The sequence below is a fragment of the Muntiacus reevesi genome, chromosome 2 (assembly GCF_963930625.1).
Source record: "Muntiacus reevesi chromosome 2, mMunRee1.1, whole genome shotgun sequence".
NCBI lineage: Eukaryota > Metazoa > Chordata > Mammalia > Artiodactyla > Cervidae > Muntiacus > Muntiacus reevesi.
In genome coordinates, this window is record NC_089250.1 from 180691299 (window position 1) to 180711183 (window position 19885).

Here is a 19885-nt window from a genome sequence, read left to right on the forward strand (position 1 = left end):
GAGTGACTGCCCGGGCTTTGGGATACAGAGGGACTGACGTGGCGTCCCTGGCCTGGGGGTCAGGCAGGCCGTCTCCTCACTGGCTCTGAACTGGGGTGATGCCTGCTGGCTGGCAGGTTCTAGGAGGAGTTGGGCTTTGGTTCCCCAGCTCCCGGAGATGGCACCACAGAACGCAGTGCGGTTGGCACGCTGGTCAAGTCCAGCCGTGGATTCAGAGCTGTGTTAGCGGCTGGCAGGACATCACCAGGGGCTAGTGACTGGCCCCTTTGAGCGTGTTCCCCTCCCTGGGGCGTTGGGGACAGCAGGCATCTTGCAGAACTGTTGTCGGCAGTAGCAGGAGGGTTCAGGTGCCACCTTCAGCATGGGGCCTGCCTCTGTCTGTTGTGGCCAGTGTCAGTGTCTGATGATGGGTGCATGTCCCTGCTGTTGGGGGGCCCTAGCGGGGTCCTGGACCTCCCAGCTCAGCTGCACATGCCGTGCCGCCTCAGCCATTCACCCCACATGGTGTCTGACCCCAAACTTTGGTTGACAGGTGAAGGAGTCCCCCTCTCTCCAGCAAAACTGAATGGCAGCGACAGTTCCAAGAGCCTGCCCTCCCCATCCAGCAGCCCCCAGCCAGACTGGATCGCCTCTCCCACCCACGACCCCCAGTGGTGCCCTAGCGATCCCACGGACTCGTCCCTCAGCAGCTTGTTCGGTGAGTCTGAGGGCGCCGGCTGCACAGAGCTGGCATCGGGACACCCCGGCAGTGGGAGCTCATGTGTCGGGAAGGAGATGTCAGGAGAAGACCTGCCGGCTTCCGTCTCCTGCCGAGGCGCTTCCGTGGCAGGTCTGGGACCCGCACACTTTGCACTTGTAGAGAGTGGCCAGGGTGTACACCCGGCTCGGCACGGCGCAGGCTGGACCCTGGCGAGCCGGGTCAGCACCAGGGAGGGCACGACACCCGGCAGCCCAGAACAGAGGGGGCTTGGGTGGCACTGGGGAGCCAGTCCTCTCCACGAGTTTCCTGCTCAGATAGTCACAGGGAGCAGTTCACAACATCAGAGAGAAGTTGTGAGACTTGAAAACAAGCTCCCATGGAGGTGGGGTGGTGACCACACCATGGGACACGGTGACACATCCCTGGGCTGCGGTGGACCCTCCAGGGCTCACCACGGGAGGCAGAGCAGGTGCAGCCTGACACCTCCATCCAGAGTGCTGTGTATGTGTGAGCGGCAAGATGCCTGGTGGGTCCAGGCCCAGCAGCTCAGGCCTCTTCTCCCTCCGTGCAGCGAGCTTCATCTCCCCGGAGAAGAGCAGGAAGATGCTGCCCACCCCTGTCGGAACCAGCAGTGGCACCTCCCTGCTGGGCCCCAGCCTGCTGGACGGGAACTCTCGAGACTCCTTTGTGTCCCGGTCCCTGGCCGACGTTGCTGAGGTGAGCGCCTGGCCTCACCCCGAGTCTGAGCACTGGCCGCCACCCCAGACTTGCCAGGCTCCTGCAGCCCATCTGCAGGAAGAAACCAGTACAGAGTGCCAAGTGGGGCCTCTAGGGGACCAGGCACTGCTGCAGGCCCTGAGCGGACTGGTCAGAGTCCCCATCCTCATGTGGCCGACTGTCTGGTCCAGCCAGGACTGGCTCTGCCCAAAGGACCCTGTCCTGACACCAGAGGCCCCGCTGTACACTCAGGTCTTCCCCTCCACTCTCTGCATCACTCATCTCTTCCACCATCTTTTCTGTTTCTTGAATAGCTGGCTGCTCCCACAGGGCCTCTGCACCTGCTGTTTCTTCTTACAGGCATGCTTCCCTCAGGTCTTTACATGGCTGGCTCCCGCACTTGCCCGCATACCCTGCCTCAGAATGCGTGTGTCACGCACATCCATGCAAACTCCGTCGTCCACTTGTACCTCCTTCAGGCAGCCTTGGAGTAGAACCAAGCTACTGCCCCCTCTCTGCCCCTCTGGCCACTGACCATCCTCCCAGAAGTCTCATGTGGGTGGGAGACCTGCCACTCTGACCCGACCGCCGGGCAGTGTCACTTGTTCACAGAGCAAGGTTCACAGTGACGACGCTGAGGTTGTGCCTGGAGCTCGGGGCCGTGTGAGGTGGCTCCTAGGGGGACTCTTAACTCTCACTGTGGAGGGATGCGCACTGCAGTCCGGCCGTGGTGTCCAGCCACCTGCTGACAGACCTCCCTGTCCCCGCCTGCAGGTTGTGGATTCGCAGCTGGTGTGCATGATGAACGAGAACAGCGTTGACTACATCTCTCGGTTCAACGACCTGGCCCAGGAGCTGTCCATTGCCGAGCCCAGCCGCCGGGAGGCTCTGTTTGACGGCGGGGGAGGCGGCCCCCCAGTCACTGACCTGTCCCAGTGACAGTGCCTCGTGGTGGAGGCAGCTGGGGGCTACGAGGGCAGTGGACCGGGTTGGTGGTCCTCAAGTGTCTGGGGGAACTGTCTTCAGACGGGAGGAAACGCAGGTCAAGTTGGGACTTCCTGGAGACAGCCTGAGCAGAGGCATCTCAGCACCCAGGACGCATGATGTGCACACCAGCCCCATCCTGCCGGCCAAGGAGTGGGGCCAGGATGTGTGGAGTCCGGCCAGCATCAGCTGTGGCAGTGGGGTTGAGCCACCCATGGCAGGGGCGTGGGTCAGGGTCTGTACGGTGCCCATACTTCCACCTTGTTGGTTGTATTGGACGTTTAGGGGTTTGTTTTCAAGAGGACGGAGCGTTGGACCTGGCTTTCATCGTTGTGACTTGGGGAGCTATGACCTCCTGCTTTCTGCAGGGAGGCTCCAGGCCACTGCTGCCTCCTCTCTGCCAAATCCTTGCTGTGCTCCGGTGGTTGTCCCTGCAGCCAGACAGCGGGGTGTGGCCTGACTCTGCCTGGTGGTGTCTGCACCATGACGGCAGACACTACAGGGGACACTCCGATCACAGGGCAGCAGAGGGTCCCAGGCAGCATGCTGAGTGCTGTCTCTCTAGAAATCCTGGTTCCACCTAGCGCTTCCCTCATCTGGGCTTTTGTCCTGACTGACTCAACAGGCGGGGAAGAGAATCATGTCTTCTGTGGGCTGTGTGAACTTCCTGCTAAGCTGGTCAGAAAATGTTGTTCTTGTATTTTAAGAATTAGACGGTGGAGACATTGGAAGAACAGGTCCCTGTTCAGTTGGTTTCTTCCCCGCATCCATCTGCAGGTTTCTTCTCAGTGACCTGAGATGTTTCTCTCACCAGGGGACCCCTGAGCACTCGTTTGACTACAGATTAGACCTTCCTGATGACCTTGACTCTCTTTGACACCTTCCTCCCTGGCGTCTTGGACAGATGCCCTTTGCAGGGGAAGTTCTTTCTTCCTCTTGTTGACGTCAGTGCAGAGTATGCCCAAGTGCACGTATACAGTCCTTTGCTTGCACTTTGCCTCATGGTCTCCTGCTTCTCTTCCTTCTTTCTGTCCCTTCCGGGAATCCAGGCAGGGATCAGACATCGGGCACAGTCAGAATGCGCCGAAATCCACCTCCCTCTGGTGTGCTCCTTGCGCCGTCTCGGGTGACCAGCAGGGAGTCCGGTGTCCAAGCTTTCCCCAGTGGAGCTAACGGGGCTCCTCTGTCTCCTTGGCCTTGGTGGGCCCAAGGCGCAGACCACCCTCCAGGCACACCCCTTGTGGGCGGGCGCCAGTGCTGTGATGCTGGGCTCCCAGCCCATCCGCTGCCCACCCTCCACCTGGCAGCTGCAGTCAGTGTGGCTTCTTGAATCCGGCCCAGCCCACCCTGTTTGTGTCTGTCCCCTCACCTCCCCCCAGCTCGCAGTGGACCGGCAACCTTCCCAGCCAGCCTGGCCTCTCCTCTGGCTCCTCCCCTGCCCTTGAGAGTTGAGCCAGTACGCAAGGCAGAGCAGAGGGTCCTCGGCATGTGCCTGCAGAGGGGCCACTCAGCCCCACCGCCTCCCCAGCTCCCTCCTGCCTCGAGCTTTCCCAGAGCTCCGGCCTGTCAGGGGTCTCCCTCTTTCAACTCTGGATCTGGGCACAGACATCAGAGGAAAAGCCTGTGTGGGCAGTTACTCTGGGCCCTTGAGAAGAGCATTCCAAGCCCCTGGAGGTCTGAAAGAAAGGGGCGTAGCACCGCTTTGTGAGAGGAGACAGCAGTATTTGAGTCCACAATCTCTAAGTTAGCTTGTGTGTTGTGATCAGTGTATCAGCTTCCTGAAGTTAGCACCTTATCGAGCCAAACAAGATCAGTAGATCTGTCTCTGGGCATCTGACTCTGCTCAATCTACAGTGGGCTGGGCCGAGGTTAGGCCACTACCAGCTTTCTCCTTTGCTCACCAGCGATGCCAAGTCACGTTACTGCACCCATGCTGGGGGCAGTGCCCAGTGGCAGCACACACCGCACTGGGGACCATAGAGACCCCTGGCTGTTCATCCATCAGGGGGCGCCCCGAGGCGGTCTGGTGGGGAGGTGGATACCTGTCACCTGGTAATGTCTAGCATGAGGAAAGCCCTGGAGATTTGGATCAGCCTTTGTCTCAGCAGCACCTCCTGTCTGCGTCTCGTGCATAGACTCCATATGGGGGTAGCTGACCGGCCACTGTCTGCAGTGGGGAGGTGGGTTGCCGAGGCAAGGATTGACTCTTCTCACCTGTGAAGCTGACATGATTACAGAGAATGCTGCTTCTCTAGAAACCAGACAGGTGTGTTTGCTTGCCATAATAAGGGAAAGTAGTGTCATATGTAGCATTAAGATGTTGGATGCGTTTTCTCCCAGTCTGAATAATTATATATGTACGCAAATAAACAACTGTTACATTCAAGGCTGGGATTTTTCAAAAGACCCAAGTGGAGAAGCCTCCCACTTCTAGCATCTCTCTCTACCTTTGCAGTGGAAGGTGTGATCGTCTCTTTCCGCACTTATGGCCTCCTTTGTACGTTGAAATATGTTGTGATTAAGACCAGGTCAGTCTCAGAAAAGCCTTTCTCTCATCACTGATGTCATCAGGGATCTTTCTGCTGGCTCATCTCCCCTAAAGAGTGAGACTGAACAGCCCCCGTCCCTAGGCAGTTGTTTTTGTCTTGATTCTTCATTGTGAATACTCAGTGATGAGCAATCCATTCTTCAGAAGGTAAAGAGGCCAGCTGATGTTCCCCAGTGTCTCCTGGGTGTAGAGTACTTGCTCAGGGTGGAGGGATATTTGGAACCCTTTCATGGGCTGATCTACTCGCTTTCCCAAATCAGTCCTGTTCTCCATTCTGTACCGCAGCCTCATTACTGGTGGTGTCTCTTCAGTTTAATAGCATCTTTAACACAATCACACCACTGAATCCAAACATGTGCAAAGAAAGGCCATGGAATAAAAAACACTTGAAACAAATGGAAGAAGGAAACTGGCAGTTGCTTTTTCTTTTTCACGTTGAAATTTATCCCAGATGCATTTAGGAGGAAATATGGCACTTTTGTCTTAAAGAAAAACCCAGAGCAGATCTTTCCTGGCTGTCAGACAGACTCCTAACCCTGCAGCACCTTGTATGTCCTGTGAGGGGAGCAAGTCCTGGAAGCACTACAGCAGCCCGCCCTGCTGTTCTGTAGCAGGCTAGCCTGCTCCCGGCTTCTGGGAAGCAGAGATTATTGCTGTTTCTTCTAGTAATCGTTAAGCCATATCATCTGAAGTTTTCGGCTTGTTTGAGATGTGAATTTGTTTTATAGATTATAAATATACATATACAGTGTATGTATAAAGCAGAATGCCTGTCCTTCCTGATTATTTTTTGTACCATATTGTAAATTATATTATTTATTCTTTACCAATTTGGGGAATAAAAGGTGTTTGGTTATTTAAAATAATAAAAGCTGTTAAACTTCTTATGTTTAAATTTCCAGTTGAACTTGTAAATCTGTTTTTATTATTGTGCATAAATACAATACTAATACTTGATCTAATAATTACTGTTTCTGCTTTTTTCTTTTTAACTGTGCACTCTGCAAACAGCCCAAGTGGCCATCATCCGGTGTGATCTCAGAGGAATCGATGGACTGTCTACAGTGTAATTTAGAAACAACACCGCTGAATGTTTTATTTTTGTTTTTTCCAACCAGGAATCAGCTGCACACTTTATCCCTTGTTTCCCGTTTCTTAGTGTTCTTGACCCCACGACGTGCAGGACAGAGGAACTGCTGTTTCGTTTCCTTTAGCCACGTACCCACGTGTCATTGACTGGCTCGCGAAAACCAGTCTTCTCGGGATAGTCTGGACCGTGCTCATCGCCCCTCGCTGGCCCTATGGGTTGGGTTGGCCGTCGGGCTGGAGGCCGCCGGGTGCTGCGGGGAGTATTGGCAAGGTGCCCGGATAGCGTCCGACCCCGCCCACTTCAGGGCCATCCCCTTCGGCTTGCTATCCAATGGTGGCGTCCGGCCCTGTGAGCGACATCTACTTTCACCAGTCGTCTGCGTGTCTGGCGCGGGCCTCTGCAAGGCTTCGTCTCATGAGGCGGAGCCCGACGCCGCGATAGGCTGCTGCTGCTTGACTGATGTCGGCGACGCCCAATGGGGACGAGAGGCCGGGCCTTTGACCGCGCGGGGCCGGGCGGGAAGGACGGCGCGGCGGACTGGTGGCTCGGAGTGGCGGGCGACATGTTCCGGGCACCGGACAGCGAGGGCGGCCGGGCCGGCCCCAGGTGCGGCGCGGGTGTGGGCACAGTCATGTGGAGGGCGTGCGGGCGGCGGGGCGGCCGCGGTGAGCTCACAGAGCCGGGGCCTCCGCGGCCGGGTGAGGGAGGTGGGCGCGGCTGCGGCCCCGGAAGGCCTGAGGTGCGCCTCCCCGCGCCCTCTGCCCCAGCACACGCCGCTCCCTAGGCGGGGGCGCCGCAGACGCCGGCAGAGCGGTCTTTAGCCGGGGGCGGGCGTGGCGGCGCGGCCGGGACCCCGGCGTCCTGTGGCGTGTGCGCGAGCGGACGGGCCTCAAGGCGAAGTCCCTTCTTGGGAGCCCGCAGCCCGGGAGCCAGCGGCGCCCTCTTACCAGAATCCCGCAGTAGAGGAGCCAGGCGACACCCTCGCCTCTCAACTCCGCAGCCCCGGAGCAAGGGGATGCTCTCCCCACTAACGCCGCAGCCCGAGACCCAGGAGTCGTCCTCCCCCACTTTACTGACCAGGAAACATGCGGGACAGATAGTGACAGAGCAGACCGACTGGGCTTAAACGATCAGGAACACGTAGCGCGCGCTGGCTCGCTTTCTAACACGGGGAGCACTAGGTGCCGGGAGTCACGTAGAGTTGCCCGGGCTGGAGGTGTCCTGCCGTAGGGGGAGTCTGCCGCGAGGTCGAGCTGGTTCTTCCGATGCCTGAAAGTTTCCTATACTGTGAGCCCTTTTCGGGCAATAAGAGCAGAGAAGTGTGGCATCTGTGGAGATAAACAGAACATAGAATGAAAGGATTGTTTCAACTGCTAAGATCACTACAAATTTGAGGGAGTCAGGTCAGTATTCAGTAGTACTCCTGGCCAAATCATCAGTCATTAGCCCCTAGCCCCTGTAACAGTGACCACTTATCCCTCCTGTCTGGGTCGGTGCTGATACAGGACTGGAAGTTTATCTTGGAGTGCTCATATTGAATCAAGTTTCTGGCCCTGAAAACCGCTGTTCGGCTTCCGCACCAGCTGGCCGAGGGCTGCCTCCCAGCACTTTCTCAGTTGTGTGCACTAAGGACACTCTGTCTTTGTTTACATGGCCTGGCACTGGGTGCCCTGCAAACACTGGTGCAGTTAGCGAGGACACACCACAAGGACCACTGCCCCTGGGCTGGCTTCCAAGCTGTGGGAGACAGTGCGGAGCGCGTGCTCGCAACTGATACCTCACTCCTCTGGAGTGTTAAGTTGTTTTGAGAAGATGAAGGGAAAGTTTTTCCTTGTAGGATGCTGGAGAAGGAAAAGCCACCTTCTTAGTTGGTTTGTTAATTGGGAGCCTCTCCTTGGGGTGGTGCTTCCCAGGTGGCGCTAGTGATAAAGAACCTGCCTGCCAGTGCAGGAGACACAAGAGAAGCAGGTTTGATCCCTGGGTCTGGATAGATTCCCCTGGAGGAGGGCATGGCCACCCACTCCAGTATTTTTGCCCAGAGAATCCTATGTCAGAGGAGCCTGGTGGGTTACAGTCCATGGGGTTGCAAAGAGTCGGACATGACTGAGCCACTAAGCACGCGTGTTTGGGATCCGTTAGCAGCTGCGGATTTTGAGGCCATGTTGAAGGGAATCAAGTGGTGGCTGTTAAGAGGACTAGGTCAGATTTCCGTCTTAAAGCCCTGCTTTTGTTTTCTTGCTAAGGGATTATCTGGTGTTAAAGAGATTTTAAAAGCGTTATGCTTCAGCCATTGTTAACCTGAGGTCTTTTAAGCTGTAGGGTGTACATTTGTAAAGAATTTAATCCAAGTCTGTATTGCAGCTTGACTCTGAACCACCGGTCCTGGTAGCTTTTATGGGACATGGGGATAGGCTGTTGGGGGTGGAGGGGTGGGCCTTGATGAGCATGGGCCCCTCCAGGCAAGCGTCAGTGTTATGGTCCCTGCCTCTGCCGTGGTCCACTTGCACTGTGTTGTCACATGCCCAGCACTACTGTCTGCTAATTAAAATGATGGTGAAACTCTACTGAACTGGCTCCATTTGCTTGTTTCAGGGAAACTTAATTTTACTGATGAGAGGTCCCAGCAGTAACTTGAGAGCATGCACAACTCTGGAGGTCTTGGCAGAACCAAGTTGTGCAGAGAAAACCTTTATGGGAACTCATGGGCAGGTGGGGAGGTTTGCCGGCTGGCTGTGAGCGCGTTGTGCCCCTCCACAGATGTCTGCCTCAGCCCTGGACGATGGTGCCCGGGCTAACCGCCGTCAGTCCCTCACACCCTCTCTGCTTGCAGGGCCGCAAAGCCTCCGGGAGGAGAGCCAGGCGATCGTCCAGAGGAAGCCGCACCTCCACGCAGGCCGGACAGGATGGCTTCTAATATTTTTGGACCAACCGAAGCACCTCAGAACATACCCAAGAGGACCAACCCCCCCGGTACGGGCCTGTGACTCTAATCCTCTGGCCTCTACTGTTCTCTTTTATGCTGCTCTTTTGATAAAAAAAATCTCTCCTTCTTTATATCAGTCCTTTCAAATGTTTTCTGGTGTGGCATGTCCCCTGCCGTCAGAGTTCTGGAGAGGAAGGGAAGTTTGATCCTGACTTAAGCTCTGTGTCCTCCAGGTCGCCCTGGGCTTGCCCCTCACCTGTGAACAGACACTGGCCGTGTGCAGGCGCCGAGCAGGGCACACAGGCCACGGTGGGGCTCTGCTTCCCACTGGGGAGGCTCCCCACATTGGCTGGTGGGCTCCTTCAGATTCTTGAACCTGCCTGCAAGTTGTGTGTTCAGAGTATTTTTAATCAGATTGTGAGCAGGACTGAAACTAAATAAAAAGGACGACTCAGTCTGGCCTGCAGCCCTGTGGCTTTACAGTCCTGACGCACCTTTTAGTGACTCCAGTGGGAGGAATCTCAGAAGAGCCTTTCTCTTGGCTGATGGACGGTCCAGCAGAGTGACCACACAGTGGTAGTTACCTGAGGGGCTTTCCCCATCTGTGTCCACGCAGGAAAAGCAACGTTTGTACCATCCTTAAAGGTCTGAGAGATGCAACACAGAAGTCAGTATTTCAGACAAATGATGGAAGTCAAACAGAATCAGAGCTGGGACTGCTCCCTACCCTGTCCCGATGTTGAGTACAAATATCGCTTCACAGACCTGGAGGAACAAAAGCAATGGATGCAAAAGCTGGATTTTCGTGTGGTTTTCAGTGGTCAGGTGGGGTGGAGGTTCACAATATCTTTGCATTTAGTTATGGCAGAGAAGCAGGTGGTTTTGTTGGGTTTTTTTATTTTTGGCTATGCTGAGTCTTCCTAGCTGCACATGGCTTCTGGTTGCAGAGCACAGGCTCGAGGATGCGCGGGCCTCAGTAGCTGTGGCTCCCGGGTTCTGGAGCAGCAGCTCAGTAGCTGTGAGGCATGGGCCTAGTTGCTCTGTGGCATCATCTCAAACCCTCTGGACCAGGAACTGAACCTGTGTCTCCTGCATCGGCAGGTGGATTCTCATCCACTGCGCCACCAGGGAAGCCCAAGAAGCAGGTGGTTCTTACAGAGTAACATTCTCATGAACCCAGTTGGTGGGTGCAGAGCCCCAGTGCTCAGCCCTGCGCATCCTTTGTACCAACCAAGTGCTATAGCAGGTAGACTCAAACAGGGGGCGCCTGGGGATGGGCATGCTGGCTGCCGGGGCTTAGCGCCGTGGCGTCTGCAGCTGTCTCTGGGGCTCTAGGTTCTCCAGGAAGTAAGCCAGATGGGGTGGTTCTGCCAGGCTCTCGAAAATCTGTGACCCCTTGGCAGCCTGGCCCCCTACTCAACTAGAGAGTTAGAAAACCAAAGTGTAACAACAGCCTGGGGGCACCCTGTGCTGAAACCTCTGCTCCTGGCGGTCCTGTTCTTTGGGGTTTGTTTTCTGTCCTGCCAGGGGCTCTGAGATGAGAGCTGAGCAGTTAACAAATGCTGGAATCCCCTCCTGCCTCCTCCCATCGCCCAGAAGCTCATTTTAACTGGTGAATGAATTAACATGGAGAAACATGTTTTAAAAAGAAAGACAGGAAGGAGCGAAGGGAGAAAATCACCTGTGATGAAGTCTCACGGGCAGCTCGGAAGGAAACCTGCAGGCACATCCTGCCCGGCACTCAGCCAGTGGACTCTGGGGAGGCCCCCCCGACCAAGCGCGTGCAGAGGAAGGGCCCCACTGCCAGCCGTCCCTGGACGTGGACCCGGGCTGGTTGGTACCATGTGTCACCTGCTCTCCTGGTTTAGACCTGAAGGTGGGGATGGACGTGGGCAGGCTGTTTGATGTTTGCAGGGCCTATGTGGGGTGCTGGCCGTCTCCACAGCCTGGGGAGATATGTGACCCCCTCTTCAGGGGAGCTGAAGCTCAGGTCCACTGGCCAGTCTGGGCCTGCAGCTCACTGGCGGCAGAACTCGCCTTTGGATATAGGTTTTCCTGACTCCCAGCTTACCTCCAAATACTCAGATGGGGCTGACTTCTGAAACGGCATTGCCAGGTCAGTATAAAATGCTGGTGCTTCGCCTGGTCTTCAGACACATCCTCCAGGGCCTCAGCAGCGTCTGCCTCCCACACTCCACCAGCACGGGGTCGTGTCTCCTGAGATTTGGGTCTCTAAAAAGTGTATCTTGGATTTATTTTTCTCTCGTTATGAGTGAGTTGAGCATCTTTTCCACCTTCAAAGCGCACTTCATCTTTCAGGTAAAGTGTTGAGTAGTAGACACACAGTGTGATTACTTTTCATAAAGTTCAAAACAGAACTCTGGTGTTTTTCGAGCGTGTTGTTGATGAAGGTGAAGAGGAGGGAACCCGGGTTTCTAGGGGCTGGTGGCGTCCTGTCAGACTAATCCGCGCTCACCTGTGATCATTGCTGGAATACTTGCTTTGTTTGTGTCTCAGGAATTTCTCTGTCATGTTTCACAGTTTTTTAAACGTCTTTAAATGAGCAGTGCTTTTAGCCAAAACCTTCAGATTGAGTTACTTTAATTTTTGTCTCTCATTTTAAAATAAGCTGAACACACATCTTAGAATTTACTTAAGCATGACCAGCAACAACTTGGTAACAGGCATTCGGGGGATGGCCTTGGGCAGCAGCTTCTCTGCACTTTGGGGCCTGGATGTTTTTGCTGACGACACCCTGTCAGTAACAGCAGCGTGTCTGGGAGCTTCCTCTCCAGGCCCTCCTCCGCCCAGTCCAGCCAGGTGCTGTCCTACAGATGGTCAGTGGCTGAGCAGGACCCAGCCCGGGGACTGTGGCTGGGACTGGAAGGCTTGCGATCAGCCTGACGTGACGTGGATGTGTGCCTTTTCCTGCGGTCAGACCCACCTGTTCTCTAAGCTTCTCCCACCCTAGAAAGGGTTCTCATGCTGGGTTCTGTCCTCAGAGCTCTGCTGCTTGCCCCTGACCTGTCTGTGTGCGTCATTACAGCCAAGACATGACTGTAAATTTTAACTTCTCGGAGGCAGTCAACAAAGATCACTGCTATAAAAATGAGCACATTTAGAATCCTAAGCTCCCACACCACCACTGCCACTGCATTTCTGGGGGGCTGGGACCCTTGGCGGGGGGCGGAGTAATGGAGATCCAGATGTTTGAGAACACCCTTCCGCCTACATTACGGAAGTGTGTGCCGTTCATACTGTCTTGCGCCGTTTTCACTGAGCAGTGTGTCAGGGGGATGCTTCTTCAGCAAACGCTCACTGAGCATTTATGTCCCAGCATTGTCGTGAGTGTTGGACACACACGAGTGGTAGTGAGTCATGACTCCTCTCTTTGGCGCCTTGAGGTGGGAGGGGCCTTTATTACCACCGCTCTGAGGGTGCGGAACATGGGGCACAGAGGGGCCGGGTAACTTGTGTCTGGTCTCAGCTGCGTGTGGAATGCGCCTTCTTTCTCCTGTGAGATTATAAATCTTAGCTTGGGACTCGGTGGAAGGGAGCCGCTGGTGTTCGCTGATTGCAGGGGTGATTGACCGGCACCATGTGCTAGAGTCTTTCTGTTTAATGTCAGCATTTATGTCCCATGTCTATGCCTCAGCCACCAGCTTATAAGAACTAACTTCCGAGATGCATATTTTCAAAGTAACTTGTCAAATTGTTTCTGTTCGGCAGCAAAGATGTTAAATATCTGTAATTCACTGGCATATCTAATTGTCACTGGAAGTTCCAGCCAGATTGAGGTCAGGAGAATGACTAATAAATGTTTTCTAAATTACAGTTTTGCCTTGAACAGGGCATGTTAATTCAGTTCTATCCATCTCACCTCAAAAGTTAGCAGCTGTTTGCCTTTAATGTATAAAAGAACTTTTCTGGGTTTAATGCAGAAGTTTCTTGAGCAGAAAAATCTGAAAAGTTCAGGGTTAAGGCCACTCTTGAGGGGACAATGCTGTTTTAGACCACCTGCCCGTCTTGCCCCTAGCAGCCAGCCCAGTGCAATTCAGGTCCAGTGATGAAGGCCCAGCTGGACATGAGAAGGGGCTGGGTGTGATGTGGGTCTTTCAGGATCCCTGTCAACCCAGTCACCTCACCCTCAGCCTGAACTCAGGACTGGTCTCCATGAGGGGAGGTCTCTGAAGTGACCAGCATGGAGGGGTTGGGTGGGTATTCCGGGCTGCTCATCACTCTGCTTGTTTCTGCAGGGGGAAAAGGAAGCGGTATATTTGATGAATCGGGGCCTGTGCAGACTCGACCACGTCTGAACCCACCGGGGGGCAAGACCAGTGACATTTTCGGGTCCCCCGTCGCTGCTGCCTCACCCACGGCACACCCAAACAAACCCAAGGTACGGACTACACTCAGGGAGCAGACCTAAGGGTGAGAGAGGCAGAGCTGGCGCCAGGCACTTGTCTAAAAAGGTTCCGAGCAGGTATGGCGTGCGTTAGGAGGAGACAAGGCGGGTGACATTGCTTTTCCTGGCTGCAGCTATTAGTCATCAGCGCTGCCCTGAATCATCGGGGAGTGTGTTCCAGCCTCATGATGACGAGCCCCGGGGGACGCTGTGGCAAGGGTAGCCCACTGCAGGCAGGCCACCAAGAGCTGCTGAGGGTACTGATAAAACTGAACTTAAAACGGGGGCGCTTACCTCTCAGCAACACTTCACTGTTGTCATCAGTCAATAAGTAGAGTAGCTACATTGGATTAAAATTCACCAGATACTTAGAATTTATGGGTTCCCGCTACTATTTTTAAAAATCTAGTTTGTCCCCTTTGGAGAATGTCCATCTGGAAAACTGCTGACGAATAGAATCAGGCACTTACTTAGCCAGTGTTTTCTCATGAACTGTATGTACCTCAGGATGACAGCTGCTGAGGGGAAGTTTCCTCATAGTGTTCCAGCCCATAAATGACGAGTGAATTACAGAATTCAGAAATTACCATTTTGCAAGCTTGTAATGAAATTGTAGGTCTAGGCGGCGATCATCAGTGGCTGCTTATACATCAGAAAACAGGACACCTCCAGAAATGATGGGCTTCATGCTAGAAGTTCATCACGGGTCACCTTTGAATTCTTGTCAAAACAACCAAACCTGAATCCGACCAAACCTCCTATTAATCGATGCCACAGGGATTCAGAGTAACGCAGAATACAGGAAATAATGTGGATTCCTTTTCAAAGATTGATGGTTGCAGAATATGTAAAGAACCCCTACAGTTCAACAACAAAAAGACAGACACATTCAAAGATGGGTAAAGGCAAGGGGGAGAGATGAAATGGAAATCTGGGGTTGGCAGATGTGAACTATTTTATATATGATGGTTAAACAAGGCCCTGCTATGTAGCACAAGGAATTATACTCAATAACCTGTGATGAACCGCAGTGGAAAAGCATATGAAAAGGAATGTATGTATGTATGTATAATTGAATCACTCTGCCGTACAGCAGAAATTAATACAGCATTGGAAATTAACTATACTTGAAGAAAATAAATTTTTAAAAATAAAAATTTCAGAACCAAAAAAGGGAGGGAGCAAAGAATATGAATAGACATTTCTCTAAAGAAGACATCCAAACGGTCAGTCAGCACATGATCCGTAGCGAGATGCAAATCAGAATCACAGCGAGATACCACATCACACGTACTGGGATGGCTGTTATCAAAAAGACAAAGTAAGGAATGGTGAGGACATGGAGAAATGGGAACCCTCCGACACTGCTCTTGGGAATGCGTAATGGTGCAGCAACTGTAGAAAACAGTTTGGTGGTTTCTGAAGAAGTTGGAACACAGAATTTTACTGTATGAACCAGCAGTTTTATTCTTAGGTATATGACCTCAGTTGTGAAAACAAAGCAAACAGATACTTGGGGAGACCTGGTTTAATGGCATTGTCCTCAGTGACCAGAGGGTGGATACAGCCCCGCTGTCCCATCACCGGGTGACCGGGCGAGCCAGATGTGCTGCACTGCACACGTGCTGGGGACGGCTCAGCCACAGGGAGGAGCGGGGCTCTGACGCACGGGTGGGCCGCCAGTGAGAGCGCCTGCTGAGATTAAACCACCCTGTGTGAGACGTTTAAGGGGTCATTAACTTTTGCAGTTCAAAGAGCTGCATCTTGAAACATTTATGGATCAGTGAAATACGGAATTTGCTTTCCAATCAGCCCATGAGGGGGTGGGGTCTGGAAGCTGGTAGGAGTGGCTGAGGCCAGAGTGGAGGCGGGCTGGTGTCACTGGCTGTGGAGCAGGGTTACCTGGGGGCTCATGGGGCTCTTCCTAAGGCTTTGTTTCCGGTTAAAACTGTCCAAATAGACACTTTTTAAAGATTAAAGTAGACCCGGGTCACCCACACCTTTCTCCTTGTCTACCTGAGCAAGGCTGCAAGTGTCCGAGCAGTGGATTGACCTGGGTTTGCCTTGTTGCAGGACCACATGCTCCTGTGTGAGGGAGAGGACACACCAGACCTCAGAGGTGAGCTCACTGTCCGTCCCTTTCCCAGGGCTCAGCTCTGGGGGTCGCTGGTGGACCGGGAGGGGTCCCTGTGCCCCAGCGCGCCCGCTGATGAAGACGGCAGAGTTGTGACCATGGGCGGGTTTTGTGTAGGAAAGAGGCAGGGGAAATGGGCTCGGTTACTCAGTGACAGCGTTCCCACTGGCTTTTCTGTACCTCTTGTCCAGGATGGTCAGTCTGGGCCTCAGGCCACAGCATCGTCTTCTAGAAGCTAATCTTGTATAGTGAATGGCAGTGGTCCAAAGCCTTCAATGAACTCTTACCAGAGGCTGCACTGGCAGCGGGTGGCGGGGGACTGCAGGGCTGCATGGTTGGGGGCGGCCTCCTCAGGTCACCCCACGGTGGGCTGCCTGCTTGTCCCCGAGTGCCCGACCTGACTAGGCGCTGATTACTGCCTTCAGTTGATGATGAAGAGGTGGGAACGGGGTCAGTCAGGAAGTCCAGGGAATCCTGCCTGGGCCCTCCACTTAGGAAGAGCTCCCCGCCCTTCTCACTCGCTCTGAGGTTTTCTCTTCAGACTTGTGGTAGGGAGCAGCACGGAGGCCAGCCAGCAGTGTGGAGAAGACCCCTAAGGGTTCCCCCGAGCGTGGCTCAGGGCCTTCTGTGCTGACCTGGCCTGACACCACGCCCGTGCGCGCTGCTCCAGGCCGCAGACTTCGGTTCACGTGTGCGGCTTGCCCACCGGGTGGCGAGCAAGCTCTGACGGGCCCTGTGCTGACTCTATCCTGCAGCCAGTGCCTCACCCAGACAAGAGCCAGGCGAGCCCAGCGGCCCGAGAGAAGCAGCCCGTGTCCAGGAGCCGGCGCCCACCGTCGACAGCCACGAGCCCCGGCTGGGTCCCCGGCCTCGCTCCCACAACAAAGTCCTGAACCCGCCCGGAGGCAAGTCCAGCATCTCCTTCTACTAAGAGGCCTGCTGCGTCCCATAGCCAGACAAGAAACTCCAGAGATAGGATTTCAAATAGTGTAGTTCCTTTAGCCTGAAGGAGCAGGATGGAGAGAGGGTCTCTCCGGTGGACACCTGAGGCTACTACCCACTTCACGGCCGTCTCGAGATGAGGACCCACCTTCTGGACTCCAAGGGAGGAGATGGGGCCCTGGTGTGAGAGGAGCTCCCGGGTGGGCGGGAGGGGGGTGGGGCCAGGCCAGGTGCCCCCGAGAAGTGGGGTCTCACGTCCTCGGTGTGTTTGCTAATCGGGTATCTAGGAATCACTAACACAGTAGCAGAGCTTAAAACCTTTGAGAGAAAACCAAAACCACAGGTCCGCCGCTGTGAGACAGAGGAGCCATTCCAGGGACTTGTTCGGCCCCACTGTTTCTCACCTCCATTCCAGAGATTTTCTTGAAACGTCCTGGTTGCTTTTCCTCAGCAGCTGTCAAGAGAAACCCAAAATGCTGTGTTCCGTCATATGCTTTATGGAGAGATCTTGCACCCTGCTTCTGCCCTCTCAAACCTCGGCCAGGTCTTAACGTAGGAATCTCTGTTTTTTGTCCACGAGAGACTGGTTTAGACTCAACTCTACAGGCAGTCTTGCTTGTGAGTTGTTCCTTTTATCCTCATCAGCCTTAAGTCTGGGCCTTTACTCCTCACCAGTGATGTGGACTGCTCCCTTCACCAGCGACACTTCCTGTCGGCAAGACCACTACCTTCTACAGGACTTTAAAACTACCCAGACATATCCAGGTACTGGCGTTGTTTAAACTGTTCCTGTGTCCTCCTTTATATTCCTGCTGACAGTGGGAAGCATAGATGCCCGAGAACCCTGGGTTCTTAGGTTTGGCTTCTTTGGTAATAGCTCAAGACCTGTTCTCAAGTGCCAGCTTTACTTCAGTAACTGTTGATTCTAGTCTGTTTCTGACACCTTTCTAGAAAAGTCTGTCGCTCAGGTAAACCAAAGAGGAGGGAGAGTTTACTTAGGGCACCCTTTCCAAAGCTTTGCAGAACCTCTGGGCTACATTCAGGTTCCAGACAAGACTTAAGAGACCTTAGGCCAGGAGATTAAATAGTTTGGCAGTACATTCTCAACTGATTCATTCCATGGTATTTGTCAGCAGAGATACCAGACAGGCAAGAGTCGTGATGCTATAGTCTGTCAGATGGAGGTTTCTCCCATTGCACCTCTAAAGGGCTATAGTGTCAGTACCTATACTACAGTCACGGGAGACCAACAGTTTGTCGGGGGGGGGGAACTATGGGTACGAGTGCCCACTAAGTTCATACAGGTGCTAGAAACGTCTTCATCACTACAGTGTAGCCACACGTGTAGTGGCCTGAACACTCCAGTGCCTGTGGGAGCTCCCCGCCGGGCTCCACACCCTCCACCAGCACTGGGGGTCTGCACGGTGCTTGCCAACCAAAGACCCACTCCTGTCCACCTGCTAACTTTGGAGCTGAGAGACTCTTATTCCATGTGATTCTCTCAAGTGCCTCCTGTCTCCCTCCAGCCTTCAAGTGGTCATTTATAAGAAAGTTGTCTGGAATTCAGAGCATTTTTCCCCCTTTAAAAACTGACGTAACTGGTGATTAGCTATTAAGCTCAAACACACTGACTTACACAAGTTACAATGAGTTGTTCCAAAAGTAGGTGTGAACTATTTATAACTGTTTTGTTGTGTTTTTTAACATATAAGAAAATGATTTGTGGATTCCACATTGGATGGTCAAGAAGACCCTGACATGCTGCTGGCCCTCAGGGCTTCGGCCTTACTGTCAGCTGCACGAGGGGAAGAGCTTTCTAAATCGGTCCCCTGGCGGGGACTTTGGGGCAGAGCTGGGAACCAAGGCTGAGTGGGGGTTGGGGGAGGAGATCACCACCAGGGCAGAGCCCAACACAGCAGGACCGCGTCGCCTTATTCTCGTCCCGTTTCCCTCTTCCTTTCCTTCCTTGGGGCCGTGGGCCTGAGTTGAGGGAGCTGGGATGGTCTGGTCATGGGAGGAGCCGCAGAAAAGTTTGCTCCTTTGAACCTGATGGGGGAGGCCATTTGTATTTGGAAAATGCTCTGTGCTTTCGGGATTGCCTGTGTTTGGGAGGTTCATTAACTCTTTGATTCCTTTTCTCAGCCTCCAAGCTACATTGAGAAATTACTGGTCTGTGTTTTTATTAAGTCTTCAAACTTTTTTTACATGCATTTGGTGCCAACTTTTTTGTAAAGCTGTCATTGGAAACAACAAACCTGTGCTCACGTCACAATGTAACCTTGAGAGGAGCCTATTATTTTTACAAGGCAGGAGTGGGTGTAGCTTTTGAATTAAACTTAGCAATCATGTACTCAAGAGTCTTTGCCTGTTGGTCATGTGCACAGTGTATGTGTGTGTCCATGTGAGGGTGGGCAGGCGGGCGGGCGGGCAGACGGTCTTGTGTGCTCACGTGTTCCCTCTGCATCCATTCTCCAGAGCCTGAACTCTGCTCCTTTCCTCACAGCTCTTCATTGGTTGAAGGGGTTTGCCTTTTTATTTTTTTTTTAAGCCAGAGGATGCCCAAATTAATCTTCTGAAAGTTTATGGATTCAAGGTTTTTTCATTTGAAAACCAAAAACTTAGCTTCTAAAAGAATGGATGGGAATGTGGCAGTGTTCTTTTTAGTTTCTGTAAATTAAAGGTAATGATTCTTTTTTCTCTTAACACCACTCATTTTCCTGCAGAACTTGCCTCTGAGTTGACTTTGAAACTGCCCTGAAGCCTGACCATGAATAGATGAAGTCCTGACCTATTAGAATCTGCCTGTAGATTCGCGCCCTATAGAAAAAGCATAGATTGTTTTTCCTTTCTATGTATTAGCCGTTTTCATATGTCCTGCAAGCACACTTAATATCCTTACGTGCATTAAGTGGATTGCGGATAATGGAGCTACTCAGACAGCCTGCCTGGAAAGCCCCCTAGAAGAAACTTCACCGCATTCTACCTGCTGCATCAGGGCCAACTACCCTGACAGCACTTAAGAGAGAAACCCAACATAGGTGACCTGGCACTGTCTTCACTTGTTCATCTGAAAATGTTTCTGAGAGTGCAGCGTGTGCTCCCAGGATTGGGTGGGGCACTGGCACCTACTTGTAGCAGCTGCTCCAGCCGCAGACAAGCACTGAGGTCTTGGCCTCAGTGAGTGTGACAGCCTGTTTGTCTCCAGAGGCCAGGCAGTGACTGAGTCAGAGGACCAAGGTGGCTCCCCTACGTTATGAGGCAGAAATGAAAAATACCTAAGGGTTCCCTCTTCAGCTCTGTGCCTTATCTAGAAACATAGTGGCTCTTTTGACAGAGTGAAACTTGTGCTAACACCTTTGTGAGTCTAACCCTGCAAGGATGTCTGTCTCCTCCCATGTTATCCTGTTCATTTCTTCTGAACTTTTGTTATATTCTTAATCGT

The 19885-nt window shown here is 53.3% G+C and overlaps 2 protein-coding genes across 4 annotated transcripts in view; both read left to right on the top strand.

The window, feature by feature from the left end:
• The window catches only part of CRAMP1 (cramped chromatin regulator homolog 1), a 44213-nt gene extending 38325 nt beyond the window's left edge, over nt 1-5888 (top strand). For all 3 annotated transcript variants that reach the window (XM_065924000.1, XM_065923997.1, XM_065923998.1), the window contains exons 19-21: nt 533-697; nt 1272-1417; nt 2192-5888. In XM_065924000.1, coding sequence (XP_065780072.1) covers nt 533-697; nt 1272-1417; nt 2192-2356 — 476 coding nt within the window. In that variant the 3' untranslated portion in view covers nt 2357-5888. The remainder of the gene's footprint in view (nt 1-532; nt 698-1271; nt 1418-2191) is intronic.
• A 658-nt stretch (nt 5889-6546) lies between these two features.
• JPT2 (Jupiter microtubule associated homolog 2) lies at nt 6547-18793 on the top strand. Its single transcript, XM_065924001.1, has 5 exons — nt 6547-6645; nt 8870-9009; nt 13219-13361; nt 15441-15486; nt 16257-18793. Exons 1-5 carry the CDS (start codon nt 6602-6604, stop codon nt 16430-16432), a joined length of 549 nt encoding a protein of 182 aa, XP_065780073.1. The 5' UTR covers nt 6547-6601; the 3' UTR covers nt 16433-18793.
• The last annotated feature ends 1092 nt before the right edge of the window (nt 18794-19885 follow it).